The sequence below is a fragment of the Muscardinus avellanarius genome (genome assembly GCF_963383645.1).
Source record: "Muscardinus avellanarius genome assembly, chromosome: 2".
Classification (NCBI taxonomy): domain Eukaryota; kingdom Metazoa; phylum Chordata; class Mammalia; order Rodentia; family Gliridae; genus Muscardinus; species Muscardinus avellanarius.
In genome coordinates this window covers 16,707,807-16,730,636 of record NC_137787.1, presented here as the reverse complement: position 1 = coordinate 16,730,636, position 22,830 = coordinate 16,707,807, and the positions used below count along the sequence as shown (strand labels likewise).

The 22,830-nt window shown below is 43.7% G+C and overlaps 1 protein-coding gene across 1 annotated transcript in view; it reads left to right on the top strand.

The window, feature by feature from the left end:
* The window catches only part of SGPP2 (sphingosine-1-phosphate phosphatase 2), a gene marked incomplete at both ends in the record, with an annotated part of 132,989 nt that overhangs the window by 94,715 nt on the left and 15,444 nt on the right, over nt 1-22,830 (top strand). Inside the window, 2 exons of the mRNA XM_080690040.1 lie at nt 9,036-9,215; nt 13,141-13,230. Coding sequence (XP_080546166.1) covers nt 9,036-9,215; nt 13,141-13,230 — 270 coding nt within the window. The remainder of the gene's footprint in view (nt 1-9,035; nt 9,216-13,140; nt 13,231-22,830) is intronic.

Genomic DNA, 22,830 nt, shown 5'->3' with positions numbered 1-22,830 from the left:
TGGTACTGCATATTGAACCCATGAACCCAATTTATTTCTTATTGGGAAACAGGATCTTGCTAGGTTGCTAAGAGCCTCACTAAGTTACTGAGTTCTTACTAAGTTCTGTATTCGAACCTGTGACCCTTCTGTCTCAGACTTCCAAGTACTGGGATTACAGGCAATGCACCAGCATGCCTGGCTCTTGTTAAACTTTTGAACTATTAAGAAGAATGATCCTAAGAAAGTTCACGTACAAGTCTCTGTGAGGACATATGTCTTCTGTTCTTTTGAGTATATGCCTGGCAGTGGCATGGTTGGGTATCTGGTATCTCAATTTCCCAAGGATTATATTAGTAGCCTGAGAAGGAGAATGAGCTTAATTTAGGTGAATTAAGAGACAGGATAAGTATGAACTGATAGAGGAGCTATGGTCTTTAGATTATATCTCATTATACTCTAGTCTTCAACAGTTCAAGAATAATTAATATAACTAATTTCTGGTTAAAAAAAAAAAGCCAGGAGTAGTGGTGCATATGTGTAATCCTAGCGTTTGGGAGGCTGAGACCAGAGGATTGTGGTTCGTGGACAGCCTCAGCTACTTAGTGAGGCTCTTTGCAACTTAGTGAGACCCTATTTCAAAATAAAGAATAAAAATATAGGGCAAGGGGTGTAGCTCAGTGGTCAAATGCCCCTGGGTTCCATCCCCAAACCGGCAAAATAAACAAACAAGCCAGAGCCAGGCATGGTGGCACACCCTTGTAATCCTAGTACTTGGGAGGCTGAAACAGGAGGATTTCAGGTTCAAGACCAGCCTCAGCAATTTAGCAAGATTCCCAGCAATCTAACGAGACCCTGTTTTAAAACAATATATATTTAAAACTATATACATATAGGTATATATTTAAAACTATATTTATAGCTTGGAGTTAGAATGTCCCTGGGTTCAATTCTTCATACCACAAAAATAACAAACCAACCAACCCATGGATAGACCATAAATTTCAGTGGTTTACATGTTTTCACCAATAAGATTTGAGGGGCATCATACACTTAGGTTAAGTAGCCGTGATTTCCGGGTGGTAGAGGGGCTGTGGCCATAGCCAGAAGGAAGAGTGATGTTAGAGTCTACCCAAATGTGTGTGGAATGCTGGGGAGGGAGGAGGGAGCTGTAACTGAACGGAGCCTCTTGGGCTCCCTCCCGTCCTACAGAGGATCCAGCTGCACCCCGTGGGGTGGGAGTGCTTCGAGGACAGGAGGATCAACAGGCAGCCGGCAATCTGCATGGTACACAGGAATGACTGTATGGGGTTTGCTTTTAAAAAATGTTGGGACAGCTTTCCTAGTGATATTGTTATTTCCAGAATCTTCCACTACTAAACGATTCAATTTTTATCTATGCTACGGTGCACAAGAAAATCCTGCTGATTAAAGTTTTGGTAGACAGGGCACAGTGGACATCTTAAATTGTAGTAAAAGCAAAAGGCTGCCACGTTCACAGAAAGGCATCTTCTTACAAGTTTAGCCATGCAAAACAAGCCCTGCTTTGGAAGCCCTCTTAGAGTGCAAAGACCCAGTTCATATTGACAGAATGGGTCGACCAAGAAGACATGTCTCCCTGGGATCCAGAGAACTGGATTTTTCATTCACCCCTATGTCTCATTTATCCTGCAATCGGGGTAGAAATAAGAAAATGGGTTAATTTCTCTTGACAGACACCTATCGAGCCCCTGTGCTATTGCTCAGCACCACGCAGAAGGACCTGCCAGCTTGCTGAAGGCATTAATGATCTATAGTTGATTTCTGTGTTGCCAGCTCATGAAGTTTTGCTTTTATGGCCAGGCCACTGGGGCCTTAACCCAAAGGAGCGTGATGGATGGTGGAACTTAATTGAGTCCCTTTAGGCAGGAGGGCCCGAGGACAGTGCCGAGCAAAGCTGTCCATCAGGGGCACGCCATCCCCAGTTAACCATTAGACTCTTTAACTGAGAACTAAACAGAGAAATAGTTCCTTCTGTCACAGTAATTTCTCGTTTGTTTGTTTGTGTGGTCCTGGGGAAGGAAACCTAGGAGAGAATCAGATCAGTACTTGGCAGGGGCCATAAGACCTGTGTTATTTTTTATTTGGAAACAGGATTTGCTAAGTAGCTAAGGATAGCTTTGACCCTGTGATCCTCCCGTCTCAGCCTCCCAAGTACTGGGATTACAAGCCTGTGCCACCACGCCCAGCTCGGTCACAGTCATTTTTAATAGACCTTGCTTTTTAGGGCAGTTCTAGGCTGACAACAAAATTGAATGGAGAGGAGGGAGTTCTCAGATACCCTCTGCCCACGCCACCCGCACAGCCTCCCACTGGCCATGCCTTACACCAGAATGATACCTTTATGGCAACCTGTGACCCTACGTTGACCCTTTGGCGCCCGGGGTCCACAGTGCTCATCATGGCTCACCTTTGGCGTGGTATCTTCCCTGGGCTTTTGGTGACACCTATCTGTCACCATAATATGATAGAGTGTCATTTCCCTGCCCTGAGCATCCTCCGTGCTCTGCCTGCTCACACTCCCTCCCTGACTGACCCCTGCTAACTACTGATCTGACTCTCTCCTAGTTTTCCCTTCTCCAGAGGGTCACGGAGTTTGAATCATATTGTATGTCGCCTTTCCAGATCGGCTTTTTTCACTTAGTAAAACACCTTTAAGTCTCCCTCATGCCTCTTTGAGGCGGTTTAGTGCTAAATACTATGCCATTGTTTGGATGGACCACCTTTCACCTCCAAAAAAACCGTCTTGGTTGCTTCCAAGTTTTTGGCAATTATGAATAAAGCTACTATAAATAAACCTCGTGCTGGGTTTCTTTCTTTCTCTCTCTTTTTTTGTGGACATAGATTTTCGGTGTGGTTACTGTTTTGGATTTTGGACATCCTGGCAGATGTCTAGTATTATCTGTTTGTTATTTTAGCCTGGAATTTCCTAATGATGTGTGGTGCTGAACATCTACAATAATGTTGCTAATATCTGAGACCAAATTCTTTAATTCTGTAAGACCCAGAACTTTTTTTTAAAATAAAGCATGATGTTTTTTCTTTGAACCAATAAAATCCAAAGAAACTGAGCGTACTTTTTGCTAATGTCTGAATTCATATGCTCTACAAGTACAAAAATCTTATCTATGTTATTCTTCATTTCATTCCCTAAACTAACATAATGTCTGCTCCTTACGACTTCGCTTACTAAATATTTACTGACTGTATTGGGTTGAAAGATGGTTTCCAAAAAGACCTGTCTTCATCTTAATCCCTAGGCCTGGAAACATTACCTTTTTCAGAGGGAGGGTCCTTGCAGATGTAATTAGGTAGAGTATCCTGACAAGAGGAGCCCAGGCTGTTATCAGGTGGGCCAGTCCAATGCCAAGTGTTCTTATCAGGGAAAGGCAGAGGGAGAGTTGAGAGAGACAGAAGAGTCCCTACAACTACCGGAAGCAAGAAGAGGCAAAGAGAGGACTCTGCTCAGAGCTCCCAGAGCCAGTGTGGCCCTGCTCACCCCTTGACTTCAGATGTCTGTCTCCCAAGCCCTACTCAACCACTAATTGCTTTTATCTCCATGGAGACTGACTGCCTTGGACACTTATATAAATAGGATAACACAGTGTGGTCTTCTGCATCTCAATTTCTGAACTTAGCATAATATTTTCTCTTAATATTTTAAGTATATTGTTGTGCTTTTTGGGAGCAAGACTCTAAACAATCTAGCAGGACCCTGTTTCAAAATAAAATAGAGCTGGAGATGTAGCTCAGAGATAGAATACCCCTGGTTTCAATCCCCAGTGCCAAAAAAAAAAAAGCCTTTCTTTTGAACTGAGGTGCATTCTACCTCTGAGCTACACCCCAGCCCTTTTTATTTATTATTTTGAAACAGGGTCTTGTTATGATGCTGATGGGGGTCTCACTAAGTTGCCCAGGCTGACCTTGGACCTGTGATTCTCCTGTCTCAGCCTCCCAAGTGCTAAGATTACAGGCATGCGCCACCACACCTGACTATTTAACTTTTTAAGAAACGGACAAAATGTTTCCCAGAGCAGCTATGCTATTTAGTGTGTCCTCCGAAGACGTATGAGAGTTCCGGGTGCTCCTCATCCTCGCCACCACCCGATAAGGTCAGTCCCCTTTGGCTTAGTCACACTGGTGGGTGTGTTGTGAGGTACCTCACAGTTTCAACCACAGAGATTCTAACTACAGTAGCTCTCACTGTACACTCCCCACTGTCATTTCTCCAAACCTTTGCTTATGCTACTCTTGCAAAATGGATGCCTCTCTATCTGTGCCTCATCTGAGTTAAACCATCTCCCCTTAACACTCAGCCCTAAGGCCCTGCCCTAGCTCTCCAGATTGAACCAAAGTCTCTCTCAGTATACATATTGTGTTAGCTTTGTATTACTATAACAAAATGGCTGAGATAATCAACTTTAAGAATAAAAAAGGTTTGTTTTGGCTTCTAATTTAGGCAGTTTGACTCCATGGCCAGTGGTGAAGTAAAATACCATGGGGAGAACTCATGGGAGAGGAAGGTGCTCACCCCCTGCTGTTCTGGAAGCAAAGAGAGAAAGAGGAATGGGCCAGGGTCCCAGTAACCCAGTTAGAGGCACACCCCCACTGACCTTCCTTCTTTCCACGAAGCTCCACCTTCTAAAGGGTCCACCACCTTCCAACCATGCTGTCACTCGGGGACCAAGCCTTTAAGACATCGGCCTTTGGATACACTTTAGATCCAAACAGTAGCACATACCCATAGACTACTGTGGATGAATATTCAAAGCTCATTTGCATTATGACTAAGCCCTCTCTTTGAGCACCTGTTTTCCCTGCTCAAGGGCGGGGGCCTAATACAGGGATTAGCACCTCACAGGTTCACGGTCATAAATGGCACTGAGAGAGAAACCCACCATTCTAAGAGGGCACTCTTTCCCTGTGACTGGAAAACATGGCCCTATTTTCTTTTACTTGAAGAGAGCCGTTGTTAGTCTTTGTTACTTGAAATTTACTGATCAGAAGCAAAATGCAGCTGTGGTGAGACTTCTAAGTGGTACAAGCAAGCATTCTAATTCTTGAAGACACACCTGAAACATAGGAGGCAAAATATAAATGAAGTCAGAAGAATTCATGGACTTCAAAGAAAATAGACTTGGTCTGAACGAGGGGTTACCCAATCAGCCTTCACTTGGTAATTTTAAGATTTCCTGTCTCTGAGGGTTTTAGCAAACTAGAAGTTGTCATTATGCCTGTGATATTTTTCTAAGGTTGGTGGTAAGGAAGGGGCAGGGCTGAGGAGAGCATTTCAAGCAGCTTCTGAGAAATTGTTGGTAATAATGAGTAATATCTGCATGGTTGGCATCTCCCCAGGTAATAGTAGCTAGATGTGGTTTTACAGGTTCACAGGCGGGAGGTAGGAACACAAAGGGTGTGCTGGTCTCCCAGAGAGCTGGTCCTGGTAATAAGGGGATGGTAAAGAGGTTAGGTTTCAAAGTCTGATTACAAGTCGCAGCTATGGAATTCGGAGTAATTGTCCCTGAGGCTTTATGGCCTGTGGATCAGGCCTGCTGTGCACAGAGAGTGGCTCCTGGTGCTTAGCCCAGGACAGGGAGGGGAGGAACACAAATATGTGTGCAGTGCCTCGTGGTGGGGGCGCTGCTAAGGCTGGAATAAGGCTGGGAATTCCAAGCCCCAGAATGCAGGAACTCCTGAAGCAGGCTGGCTGGCTAATCCAACATTATTTTGAGATAGTCCTTCACCATTTTTTTTCCCATAGCAAGGCAAGGCCATCCATCCCAAGCTAAGGAAAGCCCTGGTGGGGTCAGTACAGTGGCGGCAAGAGGAGAAGGTTTATGATCAAAACCGTGACAATGTGGCCCGCACTGCTCAGACGTCCTCATGCACGTGGACGGGCTTGCGGAGGTTCTAATTCAGTGCATGTAGAGAGGGCCCCGGGAGCCTGCACTTATTTATTCTTTTTAATATACTTTTATTGGTGCGTCATGATTATCCATCATAATGAGGTTCAATGCGATGGGAACGTGCACGCACACACGGGGGGACCCCGCCCCTATTCCTCCCCTTCCCTGAACATGTCATTGAGATTGGTACTGGTCGTTCTGTGTATGTACAGAGCATTATTTGAACTGCTACCTTCATCCAGTCGCCTGCTCCTCCTCCCTCCCCTTGAGTCCCTCCATCGCTCCACTGAAGGCTCTCGTCCTTTATCTGATGTCCCTCTTGGTACTCCGTCTCTCTCTAGCTTCCACTTATGAGAGAAGCCTTTTGCTTTCTGGGATTGGTTGATCTCACTTAACATAATATTCTCTAGCTTCATCCATTTTCCCACAAATGACATATTTTTTCTTCTTTATAGCAGGGTAAAATTCCACTGTGCGTCTACACCACAGTTCTGTAATTCATTCATCTGTTGATGAACACCTACGCTGGTTCCGTAGTTTGGCTATTATGAATCGCGTTGCTATAAGCATGGGTGTGCATATATTACTGCAATATTTTGACTTAGCAGACAGGAAAATCCAAATCAAAACTGCACTGAGATTCCATCTAACTCCGGTTAAAAATTGCAGTCATCAAGACTGCGAATGATAGCCAGGCGTGGCGGCGCCCGCTTGCAATCTCAGCATTTGGGAGGTTGAGACAAGAGGATCGCGGTTCAAGGACAGCCTCAGCTACTTAGTGAGGTCCTTTGCAACCCAGCGAGACCCTGTTTCAAAATAAAGAATAAAAAATATGGCTGGGGGTGTAGCTCAGAGGTAGAGTGCTCCTGGGTTCCATCCCTAGTAACCCCCCCCCAAAAAATATGAGCAACAATAAATGCTGGCGAGGATGTGGGGAAATAAGAACCTTTATATACTGTTGGTGGGATTACAAATGAACACAGCTGCTAGGGAGATTGATGTGGAAGTCCCTCACAAGACTGCGAGAGTCTGCATTTTAAACAGCCCCTGGGTACCAGGGGAGGGGTCAGGCCATGCATGGAGTTGCAAAGGTAGATATTTAGATAAAAATGCTGATCTTCTATCATTGGTCATAAAATTGTGCAGTATACTTCTTTGACAAAAATAAATGAGCCTGTTGTTAATCGTCCCATTTACTTTTGAAGAATGTGAACTTCAAATCCTGATTTTATCTTCTGCTTTAAAAAAAAAAAAAGAAGGTAGCATTTCCATTAATGAACCTCGGCCTTCTTCCTCCATGTGAATATAACACTGTTAAACTGGACACTTGGTATTGGGAAGGGGAGAAATTGGGGGGCACCAAGTCCTGTGTGAATTTATACCATGGTCAACACGATCTATATTATGATGTGAGACTATAATGCACTAATAAAAAATTTAAAAATAAAGTTTTAGGGCCGGGCGTGGTGGCGCACGCTTGTTATCCCCACGCTTGGGAGGCAGAGACAGGAGGATCGCGCAGGTTCGAAGCCAGCCGCGCGCCCTGGCTCAGGAGACCCTGTTTCCAAATAAAAATGTAAAAAATAGGTCTGGGAGTGTAGCCCGGAGGTAGAAGGGCTTCCAGGAACCCCAGTACCACCAAAAAGAAAAAAAAAATAAAGTTTTAGAATAAAAAACTTAGAAAAAAGAAAAAAGAGGGCGAGATTCTTTATTAATGAATGGCCTCATTTGAACAAATTTCAGATCAACTTATCTTTATTCTAGGTGAGAAAATTTCCCTATCACTTATTTTACTGATGTTTCTGGTTTTTGTTTTGTTTTGCTTTGTATGTGTAGTACTGAGAATCAAACCCAGGGGTTTTCTTTCTCTGAGCTATACCCTGAGCCCATTTTATTTTGAAACAAAATCTTGCTAAGTTGCTGGGCTGGTCTCAAATCTGTGATCCTCCCATCTTGAGATTGCAGGAGTGTGCCATCCTGCCTGGTTGCCGATGCTCCTGATTTCTGAACAAAGTTAAGTTAAATCCAGGATGTTACCTACATTCATTGGAAGTAAGAGCGGCATTCAAGAAGGCCTTAACTAGATGTTCCAGAAGAATAGTCACTTTTGTTCTTACAGCTTGAAACACAGCTGTTTGGTTTGAGTCTGTGTGTAGTCCAGGGATGTCCTGGGATTGAGGAAACATCACAGGGTGGCTTTAAGTATGCGCTCTGATGCCCAGTTTCTGCTAGTTCCTCTGTGTAATGTGGACCTGAGGACAGATATGCAGTGCTTTGCCAGTCTATAAAATGGGCCTGCCTTCTTCACTGGTTATCAGGATAAGTGATTTGTCATCGGTAAAGTTCTTAGAACAGTGCCAGATATATGTGCAAGTTATGTGTTTGTTAAATATATGATTAAAATAAATATGTGTTATTGCTCAATGGTCCTATGGAATCTGGAGAGCCTGTTTTCTCTACTTTTTTCTTTTTTATACCCCCAGACCTATTTTATAGTTTATTTGGAAACAGGGTCTCACTAAGTTGCTGAGAGCCTCATTCAGTAGCTGAGGCTGGCTTCGAACCTGTGCGATCCTCCTGTCTTAGCCTCCTAAGAGCTGGGATTACAAGCGTGCACCACCACGCCCAGCCTCAAGGGTCTCCTCTGACCTCCATCCTCCTGTCTCAGCCTCTCAAGTGCTAGGATGACAGGCATGCGCCACCACGCCGAGCCCTGTTTTCTTTTTAACCAGCTAAAATATCATCTTTTAAGGCTTTCTTAATAAGGCTGGTCAGAGAGAAAGGACTTCACCCAACGAACTGGGAACCCTCAAATAAAACTATAACATTTAGAAATTCACTTACTTATAGCCGGGCGTGGTGGCTCACGCTTGTAATCCCCGCGCTTGGGAGGCAGAGACAGGAGGATCGCGCAGGTTCAAAGCCAGCCGCGCGCTGGCTTAGGAGACCCTGTTTCCAAATTTTAAAAAACATGTAAAAATAGGTCTGGGAGTGTAGCCCGGAGGTAGAAGGGCTTCCAGGAACCCCAGTACCACCAAAGACAAAACAAAAACAGAAATTCATTTACTTACCTTATTTGGTTAGACTTACTGCAGTCCTTTGGTTTTACAGTTGGTGATGTATATCGGTCAGATGGCCAAGGATATCTTGAAGTGGCCCCGTCCTTCTTCCCCTCCTGTTGTGAAACTCGAAAAGAGAGTGATGGCTGAATTCGGGATGCCCTCCACTCACGCCATGGCGGCCACTGCCATCTCCTTCACCCTCCTCATCTCTACCATGGACAGATACCAGGTAAGGCCGCCTGGCTCTTCTTCCTTTCAGATCCAACACTACCCATGCCTGAGGCAGCAAACTGAGGTATAATTTAGAATTTTTCTCTCTCTTTCCTTTTTTTTTGGGGGGGGGATGGATACAGGGGATTGAATCCAGAGGCATTCTACCACCAAGGTACAAGCTTCAACCCTATTTTATTTTTATTTTGCAACAGAGTCTCTCTAGGTTGATCAGAGTCTCACTACTTGCTGAGGCTGGCAGCGAACCTGCGATCCTCCTGTCTCAGCCTCCCAAATACTGGGATTATAGGTGTGCAGCACCGTGCCCATCCCAGAGTTTTCTCTTAAAGATGCTTAGAGGAACTTTTATATTTATGGGGTGAAAACTAATGGGATTTTAAACCTCTTACCGAGAACAATTTCTTCATAAATACAGTGTGTAACTTGGCATCCATGTCAGGCTGTGGTGAGAGGGGACATGGGCACCATTAATAACCTCATCAGGACTGACCCGTGTGACCAGTGGGCGGCGTTTCCTCCCAGGAAGTGCTTTCCCCTGAACTGCTGCCTGGGCAGACTCGAATCATGCTCATTCTCTGTTGCCAACCGACACAGAGTGTTTATGATCCTTCAGGGTAGAGACGATTCCACCAAATCCCTCTGCCAGACTCCCCAGGGCCTGGGGCGGAGAAGAGTCTGCGCCCCAAATTACCCCCCAAGGACGCCTCTGCCTCTGGTTAGGGCTCAGCCATCAGAGATGATAGCCCCAGTTTTCTCAGAACTGTCTAAATGACAGGAGATTAATACATGTTGAAAACAGAAGAATTTCACTTAATATCTGCTTAGATGCCAATCATAGTAAGACCTTTTAACAGTTATATTATTATCATCATAAAGGTTTTTGGATTTGGCTTCTCCTATTTAAGACACACTGTCATAATTTTATGTGTATTGCATAAATCTTACCTTTTGGCCATTGGAAGTTTTAATTTTATTTAACCTAGCAGCCATCTTACATAATGGCAGTGTTGTGTCATCCTGCTCCTTATCCCTAAAATTCAGGGATGTTCCATATTCCAGGTTCTATAGAAACAGGAGTTAGCCTGATGTGCCGGAAGAGGTGAGGACCAGCGTCCTGTAGGCTTCCGCAGCATCTGTAGCTTCTGTCTGGCCTCTGGGCTTCGACCTCTGGTTCCTAAGTGGGAAAGGGACAGTTATAGAAATATATCTCACTCGATATAATCACTGATCATATCTTATTTAAGTGTCATAGCAGGATTAAAAGACAACAAGCTCCCCGGTACTGTCTGAAATGACTTAGTGCAGACTTCTGATCTATATTGTGTCCAATGTCAGCGGCCCCAGACGGACAGCATGGGCCCGGCGCCAGCCTCCCTGGGGCCATCCTCAGAGAGGTCTAAGAACAGGCTAGTGTTAGGGAAATAAGCAGAGAGGAGAGGCTGGCTGCAGAGCAGAGCCACCACGGCAACCTTTAAAGCACCCATTTTATTTATATTTATTTATTTTTTTTATTTTTATTTTTGGTGGTACTAGAGGTGGAACCCAGGGACTTTCTACCTCCGGTCTATACTCCCAGACCTATTTTCTACTTTATTTGGAAACAGGGTCTCACTAAGTTGCAGAGAGCCTCACTAAATAGCTGAGGCTGGCTTCAAACCTGTGCAATCCTCCTGTCTCAGCCTCCCAAGCGCGGGGATTACAAGTGTGCGCCACCATGTCCAGCTAAACAACCACTTTAAAGCTACCTCTTCCTTCTTAAAAAAGCCTAGCCGGGAATGGTGGCTCGTGCTTGTAATCCCAGCATTTGGGAGGCTGAGACAGGAGGATAGGGGTTGGAGGACAGGCTTGGCTACTACTTAGTGAGACCCTTTTCAATTCAGTGAGACTCTTTCAAAATAAAAAATAAAAACTAGGGCTTGGGGTGTAGCTCAGAGGTACAATGCCCTTAGGTTACATCTCCAGTACCACACACACACACACACAAAAAAATGCCTATTCAGTTCGTACAAGTCACTGGTTTTACTAAGGCCTGGGATACCCTGCATTGTGAATTTTCTATTTAATCTTTATTATTTATTTATTTATTTTTGCAGTGCTGGGGGTGAAACCCAGGGGCATTCTACCTCTGAGCTACACCTCTATCCCTATTTTTTTTTTGTCTTTTTATTATTTGAAACAGGGTCTCACTGAGTTACAAAGGGCCTCATAAGTAGCTGAGGCTGTCAGCGAACCGTGATCCTCCCGTCTCTACCTCCCAAATGCTGGGATTACAAGCGTGCACCACCATGCCCGGCTTCTATTTAATTTTTAATGATAAATATATTTAGTTATTTGGGTTATTTGCTCATACACAGCTCTAAATGTGGATTATTTGTTGGTATAACTGTGCATTGAGGCCAATGCCAAGCTCTAGCTTCTGAACACATTATGTTAGCTCCTTTTGATGAAAATCTGAGAATCGGTCAGTAAAGGATCGACCAGGTGCCAGCGCTCACACATGCCACCCAAAACGAGAGCTGGAAGGAGGGGGCTGCAGGTTCTGACCCTGCCATCTGCTGTGAGACCCTGGCAAACCATTTACCTCTCTGATCCCTGGCTCCTGGTGGAAGATCAAATGGGATGGTTGATGGGAAAGCATTTCATGATAAATCTCAAAAGAAATGCCAGTGGTTCTTGTGGTCAAGGGCCTCCTTGTCTGTAAAATGGGGCTGACAATAGAGCTCACCTCATCGTGTCCTGGGAAGAGGGGGAGAGTGGACCCAAAGAGCTTTGCACGATGCAAGCACTGCTCTGCCATTTTTGTTCTTATCTCTATGGAAACCATAGATATTAATAATTGAAGCCAATGGATTTTGTGGCTTCATCTTGGTTAGAAGGAGAATATCTGTGTGTCTTTTATATGACTCAGCATTAGCCAGAGTCTGGCCCTTGCTCCTCCCCAGCAAGTACTGGGGTTCAGCAGGATCTGGACTATGGCTATGACATCTGCCCCCCATTCTTGGCTTGGTCCATTGTCCCTGGGTCTCTTTAGTAAGAAGGGCTGCTTGTGGGGCTCCCAAACTATATCACTGGTAGATATATCACTGTATCTACCTTGATTCTTGGTCAAACTGTGTATCTCTCAAGTTTTAATTTAAGAATACATAAAAATAGAAATTATTCATTCCAGTAAAACTGCCAGCACAATCGCTGAGGTCATGAGTCTTAAAGCCAACCTCTACTGTTTGTGTGTTTCCATGTTAGAAAACCTCCTCTTAGAACTGTATTCCTAGACATCTTCCCTTCTCTTTCTCCTTCTTCCTAATTGTAAAGGTGTTTTTAGATGCCGGGTGTGGTGGCGCATGCTTATAATCCTGGCACTCAGGAGGATGAGACAGGAGGATTGCAGGTTCAAAGCCAGCCTCTGAAAGTTAGTGAGGCTCTCAGCAACTGAGTGAGACCTTATTTCCAAATAAGAAATAAAACAGGTCTGGGGTGTAGTCTGAAGGTAGAAGGGCCTGGCTTTCATCCCCAGTACCACAGAAAAAAAAAATGTTTTTAGATAAGCAGGTTTGCTGATGTCCGTAAAACATGATCCATACTGGCAACTCTGGTATAAGAAATCTATTCCATCTACAATATCAAACCATGCACGTTTGAAGCTGGGTGTGATGGTGCACGCTTGTAATCCAAGTGCTTGGGAGGCTGAGACAGTAGGATCCCAGGTTCAAAGTCAGCCTCAGCAACATAGTGAGACTCTGCTTCAAAATGAAAAATAAGAAATAGAGCTAGGGCTACAGCTCAGAGGTAGAAGACCTAGGTTCAACTCCCAGTAAAACACACACACACACACACACACACACACACACACATCTGAGCATCACACACACACATCTGAGCATCTGAGCATGATCTAATTCCCTTCTTTTCTCTTCTCCCCACAGTACCCCTTTGCTCTGGGACTGGCGCTGGCCGTGCTGTTTTCCACCCTGGTGTGCCTCAGCCGACTGTACACCGGGATGCACACGGTCCTGGTAAGGCTGGGGGCAGAAGGCCTCGCGGTGATTGTTTGAGTAGTATGTGTTGGCGTGTTAATGTGTTCCTCGTGCTGCTTATTTAGATGGTTATTTGCATGTGTAATTATATTTCTCATTAGCCAATGAGCTAAGAATCCTGTTAAGGTGAGCGCATAATCGCAGCAGTGAAATGGTAAGTTGCTGAGTCTGGACTTGAATCCATGGTTTCTCTCTCTCAGCTTTCCAGTACTGGTATTAGAAGCATACACCACCACATCTGGTGTTTTATTTATAAAATATTATCTGTACTAAAGTGCTTTTTTTTATTAATTTAAGCCTAATGAGGTAGTGCGCATCTGTAATGCCAGTACTTGAGATACTGAGGCAAAAGGGTTGCAGGTTCAAGGCTACCACAGGAACTTACTGAGGCCCCGTTTCAAAATTAAAATATTAGTTGGGCATGGTGAAACATTCCTCTTTATTTACTGCTTTCTTTTCTTTTTCTTTCTTTCTTTCTTTCTTTCTTTCTTTCTTTCTTTCTCTTGTGGAACTGGGGATGGAACCCAGGGACATTCTAACTCCACGCTATACCTTCAGCCCTATTTTATTATTTTACTTTGAAACAGGGTCTCACTAAGCTGCAGAGGGCCTCGCTAAGTAGCTGAGTCTGACCGTGAACCTGCGATCCCCCTGTCTCAGCCTCCTGAGTCCTGAGATTACAGGCAAGCGCCACCATGCCCAGTTGACACACTCCTCTCTCGGGTCAGAACTTCAGTGTATGTGAGACTCTGGTTGTACCTGCACCAGGGAGAGCTGGCAGGGGGACAGGGTGCTATGCAGAAATGGGACCCTGGCAGCCACCCTCAATAAATGCAGTATTAACCATCCCATAAGCAGGGACCCGGTAAGTTCCCCACTACTGAGTAGTCCAGAGTTCAAGCAATTACCAGCAGCACTAGTTTGGCCTTTTTGAATGCAAACAGCAGACCCCAATTCAGACCAGATTTGGCTTCAAGAAAAACATAGTGGCTTTTATAACCACAGCACAAGAAGAAGGTCATGGGTGTAGGTGGCCACTAGGAGAGAGGGACCCAGGGTCTTGATCCCCATCAGAAGCCCCACATTTTCTTTCCCAAGCTCAGCTCGGCATCTCTGTAGCGTGGATTCATGCTCTTGAGCTGATCGATCTCTATTCCCTATGGCTAGACCTAGGGAGCTCTGAGCTTAAATTCTCTCAGTTTCATTCCTGAAAGGACTCCAGCATGGAGTTTCAGGAAAGAGCTCTAATTGGATAATGACCACATGGGCACACAGGCGCTGTCTTAAGGTCTGCCAGGACTCTGATTAGGCCAGCTGGGAGCCAGCCTGCTTGGCTGGGGTCTGTGATTGGTTGGCCATGAGGGGGTTAGGGTTAGGGTTAGTGTTGGCATATAGGATAGGCAGTCCTCCAATATAAAGCACCTCTAGTTACCAGAAGAAAAGGGTAGACAGTGCACCAGGGATATACTTTCTATGTCTCATCGTGTCATTCTCCCTACTCTTTCAAAGTCTCAAAAACTGGGCACAATATTCTATTTGTATTTCTGGGTAAAGGCGGATGGTGGCAAATCAAAAAGGCGGGTCCATATTCGGGATGTCCTGAATTACTTAATTATATATAATCAGTCTTAGTTCCTTTAACTGATAAAAAAAATCATCTCAAGTATATAAACAGTAAAATTACTCGGAATTTTTGTTGTTAGGTAAGTGAACACGAGAACTGTAAGCGGGGAGTATCTGTTCCACTATTTTGACTGGAACCAGCTGAAATGCTGCTCTGTTTTATTGTCCCCAAATTGTTTGATCTGTGGATAATTATGTAGATATTAGGTTTTATTTGATTACTCATTTATATTTCCCCCTAAGTATTGCTTTAGTTTTGGTTGGAGTTGGAGAACGTTGAAAAGGCTTCTCAAATATTAAATTATCTACAGACCATACAAAACTGTACTCTGGCTTTGGGCAACAGCATTTTTGGTGTGTTTTTCAAGTTCTTTGAAACCACTTTAAAACAACAAGAATTTACTTTAAAGAGCTTTTCTTAATATGAGGAAAGAGCCAATTGAAATATAAGTCACACCCTCCCAAGCCATGCTTTCTGTTATACCCCATTGGGTGAGCTCTTCACTGAGATAAAAAGGGTCTTTTGAGCATCAGTCACCACGTTATTATGCCCATTGTTTTCTCTTTACTCTAGAGAGGAATATTTTTATCCTTTGGTAAAAATAGAGAATTATTTCTGGTTTCAAAAGTAATAAAGTCCCCATGGTATGTAGAGCATTCAACCTCTCTTGTTTGAAAGTTGGTTGTTGTTTTTTAAAGACAAATCCTCATTAGTTAACCACCTTAGGAAAAGCTGAGACAGCCACCATCAAGGATGATGGGGAGGGAGGCTGAAGGCATCTTGTGCTTGTCTATTAGACAAATCATAAATAGGGCTTAGCAAACCTCCAGCAAGAACTGCCTGTGCTGCGTGTTCCTAATAACAAACATGGACAGATTTATTTTTTGATTTCCTGTTGTAAACACTGTCCAAAAACCCATGGTGGGGACACCATTTGCCTTGTTCTGTAAGTTTAGAATGAAAGGGCTTCCAGAAGTGCTCTGTACCAGGGAAGATCCAGGAAGGAGCCTGGAGGCTGGGAGGGTCAGAAGTGGAGGGCTGCCTGAAACTAAAGGAGGCTGTGATCCAGGCTGCTGTCGGGAAGTAGGTAGCTTCTCACCTAGAAAGACCCAGGAATGCTGAAAGACCTCAGAGTGCCAAAGAGGAATCTCAGTCAAGTGCCTAAAACCTGCAGGTGTTGAGACTGTGTCCACGTTTCCCAGATACAGAAAAGCAAACATATTCAAGGGCAGAGAACAGGTGAGATCTAGCACTGCTGTGTGTTGGGTTTACGTTCCAAGGTAAGTCCTGGTTACTCGTAACGTAATTAAGAATAAGGGATTGGTGGACCCTTCCTGGGGGCCAGCCATGCCCTTGTGGATTACAGAATGTTGCGGAGTTCCTGAAGGTTGGAGTTGTTCTATAAGCTATGATTATATCTGTCCTGATTTTAAAAAAAATCACTGTCTTCAAAATGTTTGAACTTAACTTTCATAAAATGAATTCACTCTTTTGTTAATTATAGCATTTTTTGTTAAACTGGTAAGAAAGGATACTATATGCAATCTTGGCCAAAGGGTAATATTTAGGTCATTTTAAAAAGATTTACTTACTTGTATTCTTGAGAAAATATATAGATAAATTTTTGCCATACTATTCACTGGCTAGTTACTCAGAAGAATACACACATTCACACACACACACACACACATACACACACACAAAATTAATTTTTTTCTTTTCTTTTCTTTGGTCAAACCCAGGGGCATTCTACCTTTAAGCTATACCCCCAGCCCTATTTTATTTTTATTTTGAAACAGCATCTTTTCAGGTCGCTGAGAGTCTCATTACTTTCTGAGGTGTTCTCAAACCTGTGATCCTGTCTCAGCCTTCCAAGTACTGGGATTATAGGCATGTGCCACCATGCCTACCTAACTTTTTTTTTTTTTTTGGTGGTACTGGGGATTGAACCCAGGGGTATTCTACCTCTGAGCTACACTCCTACCCCTCTTTTATTTTTTATTTTGAAACAGGGTCTTGCTAGGTTGCTCAGGGTATCACTAAACTGCTAGGGTTGGTCTCAAAACAGAGATCCTCCTGTCTCCGCCTCTCAAATACTAGAATTATAAGTATGCATCACCATGCCTGGCAAACTTTTCTTTTTTCTTTTCCTCCTCTCCTCCTCCTCCACCACCACCACCACCTCCTCCTCCTCCTCCTCTTCCTCCTCCTCCTCCTCCTCTTCCTCCTTCTCCTTCTTTTTCTTTTCTTCTTCTTCTATTTTTTTTTTTTTTTTGCAAAACTGGGAGTTGAACCCAGGACCACATACATGCTAGATAAGTGCTCTAACACTGAACTTCATCCTTGGCCTTTTTAAATTTTGAGACAGGGCCTGAGTTACCCATTCTGACCTCAAACTTCTGTCTTAGCCCCCCTCTCCAGTATTTGGGATTCCAGGCATGCACCACCATACCCAGCTTGTATTTGCATGGTGTTTTCACTTGTAACCCCCTCAGTTACTGTTGGTTTGTTCCATTAGAGGAACAAAAAGAAAGAGAAATGAAATGACTTGTTATGATGCCTCAACTAACCCCTGAAAACTGAAGATAAGTCAAATCCAACCGTAAAAACACATTTCTTTTTTTATACTTGTACTGATGCGTTATAGTTCCCATCATAGTGTAGTTCACAGTGATGGCACAGGTGCAACACGGCACTTGGCGGGCTCTTCCCGGTCCCTCCTCACCCTCCCCTTCCCCACAGAAGATACTGAGGTGGCACTGGTATTCTCACATATAAACGTCACGTCAGCGGAAGTGTCCCCTTCATTGATCCTCCCTCTCCCCGTCCCCTAGACCACTGCCCTGGCTCCACTGGAATTTCTCCTCTATCATCTTAAGTCTCTCTTGTATCCCAATTACTCCCTGATTTCCACATAGGAGAGAAAACATCAGGCCCTTCACTTTCTATGACTGGCTAATCTCACTTGGCATAATGTTCTCCAAGTCCATCCATTTTCCTACAAATGATGTAATTTTGTTCTTTATTGCTGATAGAATCCCATTGTGTGTATATCCCATAATTTTAAAATCCATCCACCCGTTGATGAACACCAACATTGGATCCATAGCTTGGCTCGTGTGTTGGTTCCATAACTTGGCTATTGTGAACCATGCTGCTATGAACACGGGTATGCATATGTTGGCTCCATAACTTGGCTATTGTGAACCGTGCTGCTATGAACATGGGTATGCATATATTACTGTAGTTCTCTCATTTCGGCCCCTTTGGAAAGATACCCAGGAGTAGAGGAGCTGGATCATGGGGGATCCATTCCCAATTTTCTGAGAAATCTGCACACTGATCTGCATAGCAACTGTACTAATTTGCATTCCCACTAACGGTGTAGAAGAGTTCCTATTTCCCCACATCCTCACCAGCATTTATTATTGTTTGACTTCTTCTTTTTCTTTTTTTTTTTTTTTTTTTTTTTGCGGGCCTGGGGATGGAACCCAAAGGCATTTGACCTCCAAGCTACACCCCCTGCCCTATTTTTTATTCTTTATTTTGAAACAGGGTCTCACTACGTTGTGGAGGGCCTCACTAAGTAGCTGAGGCTGTCCGTGAACCGCGATCCTCTGGTCTCAGCCTCCTGAAAGCTGGGATTACAAGCGTGCACCACCACACCCAGCTTATTGTTTGACTTCTTGATAATTGCCATTCTGATTGTGGAAAACATTTCAATCTAGTTCGAGAAACTATTCACCTTCCTCAGAAGTCAGCTGTACTTCTTAGAAGAGTCCTAAACATTAAAGATTAATAAGTCAAAGCTATGAAAGCAGAAACAAACACCTCCGTCATGATTGAGACCGCTTTGACATGGGTACAGTGGTGCACGCCTGTAATCCCAGTACTTGGGAGGCTGAGACAGAAGGATTGCAGATTCAAGGCCAGCTTCAGCAAGGCCTTCAACAATTTAGTGAAACCCTATTTAAAAATAAAAGAGTCAGGGGTGTAGTTCAGAGGTAGATGCCCCTTGGTTCAATCCCTAGTAACACACACACACACACACACACACACACACACACACACACACACACACAGTGAGATTACTTTTTAGCCAGAAGTTTCCTATATTCTTCATGCTGCCTCAAAAGTTAGTGAAAAAATTAGAAAACATAAATTTATATTTGTATAAACCTAAAATGAAAAATGTCTTTTTCTAGACATGACATTAAACATATAATCCACAGAGAGTAGAATTGGCTGTATACATTTTTCAAAACCTCTGTATATCTATAAAGATTATGTTAACTTTGAAAACATAAATATAATAGGTTATAAGCAAAAGAATAATATAAAGAATCATTAAACAAGAGTCCAACATACCAATAAACAAGAACAGGCAGTTTCCCAAAAGTGAGAAACATAAATGTTCAACAAAGCTGGGCATGGTGGCTCATACTCCTATGTCCACAATCCTAGTACTTGCGAGGCTGAGACAGGAAAATCTCAGGTTAAAGTAGAAGATCTTATTTCAAAATAAGAAATAAAATTGGGCTGGGGGAGTGGAGATTGAAGGTAGAATGCCTCTGGGTTCAATCCCTCGTACAACACGTACCAAAAAAAGTTCAATAAAGTAAAATCTATAATTCAGGGAGGCAATAAAAGTAACAAAAATACAAATAAAAATGAGACGGTTAATTTTCAATTTTCGCCTTTGGGACTGACAAAAATAAATAAATAAAAATAGCATGGGAGGGATGTCGCTCGATGGTAGTTTGCCTAGCATGTGTGAAGTTCTTCCCACCCAGAATGTTAGTAAATAAATAAATAAATAGCAGTCAATATTGATAAGAGGTTGAGGAAAGAGAGATCCTTATAAAGGAACATTCTCACGTAGTACATGCCAAAGGCGTTAAAATATGTGATGTATGTCTTCTATTCATCACAGGTGTCATGTATAACTTCTTAGAATTCTTTCTAAAAACTTATTCTGAAAAATAAAGGAACAAATACATAGGGAATTTCAAATAAGGTTGTAGTGCTATTTATTTATTTAATGATACTGGGAATCGAACCCAGGGAGTTCTACCTCTGCGTTATACCCCAGCCCTATTCTAATTTTTATTTGGAAACAGGGTCTTTTTAGGATGTTGGGAATCTCTCTAAGTGGCTGCAGCTGGCCTTGAACCTATGATCCTCCTGTCTCAGCCTCCCAAGTGCTGAGATCAAGGTGTGCACCACCACCTGGAGCGATGACTGGCTCCTGGAACCCTGAGTTCTGCTGCTGTAGCTTATATTTCTGTGGCTTTGCCAGGGCACTGAAACCCCAAGAGGAAGCTGGCGCCCTCTTCCTTTGACCCTGCCGCTCTGCATGCATCCCACGTGGAGCTTTTCCCAACATCTCCAGTTGAGCTGGGAGGCCTGAATGGACACGGGATACCCAGGGGCCACATGCCTCGTGCTCTGGGACCCCTTTCCAGTTGTTATCTCATTTCTTCTCGACTTACTATAGGAAAACTTGCTTAGGGTGATTTCCTAGACGTGGGCTTCCTAGCAAAAATGGCATGTATGATTTACCAGCAAAACAAACAAAAAACCTAAAAAGACAAAAGACAAAGCTGGGCGTGGTGGCACATGCCTCTTTCAAAACAAAAAGGGCTGAGGGTGTAGCTCAGAGGTAGAGAGAGCCCCTGGGTTCAATCCCCTGTGTCAATGCTCCCCCTAAAGAAAAAAGAATATGAATTTCCTGGTCTTTGTTCTTTTTACTGTTTAATACAAACATTTCTATTTCAGTCAGTGCATTAAAAAACACTTGAGAGGTTTTCAAAGTCCCTTAGGTCGTGCTACATTTTAATGTACCCATATCACTTATTAGAAATAAGGACACGCTGTGGTACAAGCATAGGGTTGATTATATCCGTGTTTATTTGTCCCAGAGGATTGCGAACCCTTTGAGAGTAAATATTGTTCATTTTCCCACCTTTTGATGCCCACCTACCTCCACTGCTTCCAGCAGGCTGCCTGGCAGTGATGCACAGTTAATGTTGAGTGGGTCTCAATAAATATTATGTTTATCGACTTCTCATCTGTCAATCAACCTATTTTCCCTCTTGTATCTTTGCACTCTATTGAGTCAGAATTGGCAAGATTCATCCATAACTACTCTGAATACCGCACTCACCCTGGGATTCCAAGTCAGATCGCGTGTCTAATGTTTTTTTAAACATCATTTTGTTTTGCCTGCGGAAATAAACTTTAATTTGTGAAAAGTGTCATAGAAAGTGTCATACAAGCCAGGCGTGGTGGCGCACGCTTGTAATCCCAGTATTAGGGAGGCTGAGACCGGAGGATAGCGGTTTGCAGACAGCCTCAGCTACTTAGTGAGGCCCTTTGCAACTCAGTGAGACCCTGTTTCAAAATAAAGAATAAAAAATAGGGCTGGGGATGTGCTCGGCGGTCAAATGCCCCTGGGTTCCATAAACAGACTCACACGCACAACAAAAATAAGTGTCATACAACCATAAATACGGTGCAAGCATGAGTGCCCACTGGGGGGCATTTAAACCCCAAGAGTAGAGCGTGGCCAGGTAACCGTGGGTGAGGAGTGGCCTTGGAACGGTGGGTCAGCAACATGAGACTCGAGCTCTTTGAGGAACCAGTTCTAAGAAACAGGAGAGACTCCAGGTGAGAGTTCCCCAAGACATGTTTGCACGTTTCCATTATTAAGTGGCGTCACGATGTAGTCAGGGATGGAGAAGGAGGTTATACGACCCCTGACAGACATGAGACCGTCATGACTACAGCGCCTGCTCCTGGCTCTAGGATCTGGAGCGTGAGGAGTGCTACAGATTGAGAAGGTGTATTAGAGACTCACACAGATGGGACCAGGATCGTGGGGTCTAATCCTAAGATCTCCGCTTTGTTGATTCAAAATTTAAAAAAATTAAACTTTTTAAAAACTTTTTGTTGATGCGGAGCATACACAGAGAAAAGTATATGAATTATAGACATGCAGGTCAATTGATTTTTCAAGGAAGTAAATACATGCAGTAACACCACTGGCCTTGGGAAATCCCATGTCATCGGCACCAATGTCCTCCCGTGCCCTCTACTGGGCATGCCCCCCAAAGGCACCAGCTCCCCATCTCTGGCACCATCCATTAATTAATTTCACATAAGTAAAATCATATAATATTTCTTTATTTTTTATTTTATTATTATTAATTTTTTTTTTGGTACCGGGGATGGAACCCAGGGGCATTCTACCCCCGAGCTACACTCCAGCCCTATTTTTTATTCTTTGTTTTGAAACAGGGTCTCACTGAGTTGTGAAGGTCCTCACTAAGTAACTGAGGCTGCCCTCAAACCGTGAACCTCCTATCTCAGCCTCTCAAATGCTGGGATTAACAAGCGTGTGACACCACACCCGGCTCTTTCTTTATTTTTTTTACTTTTTTTTTTTTTGTTTGTTTGGGGTACCGGGGATTGAACTCAGGACTGTTCTACCTCCAAGCTACACCCCCATCCTTTTTTAGACTTTGTCTTGAAACAGAGCCCCACTAGGTTGCTGAGAGTCTTACAAAGTTACTGAAGCTAATCTCGAACCCGCGATCCTGTCTGGGATTATAAGTGTGTGCCACCACCCCTGGCTTAGTATGCTTCCTTTTGCATTGGGCTCCTTCGACTCATTGTGTTTGTGAAATTCACCTGTTTGGGTGCATGTAGCTTCATTCTCCAAATATTTATCGTCGTATAATATTCAGTTATGTGACGATACCGCACTCCGTTCCTTCCATATGGATGCATATTGGATTGTTTCCGGTCTGAGGCTGTTCTAAATGATGATTCTCTGAACTTGGTTTTATATGCCTTTTAGAGCACATATGCGATTTTGACTCTTGAGTACAGATGTAGACTGACTGGGTCATGAGGCATGTCTGTGCTGAGCTGTGGGGTCTAAAGGTGTGTTG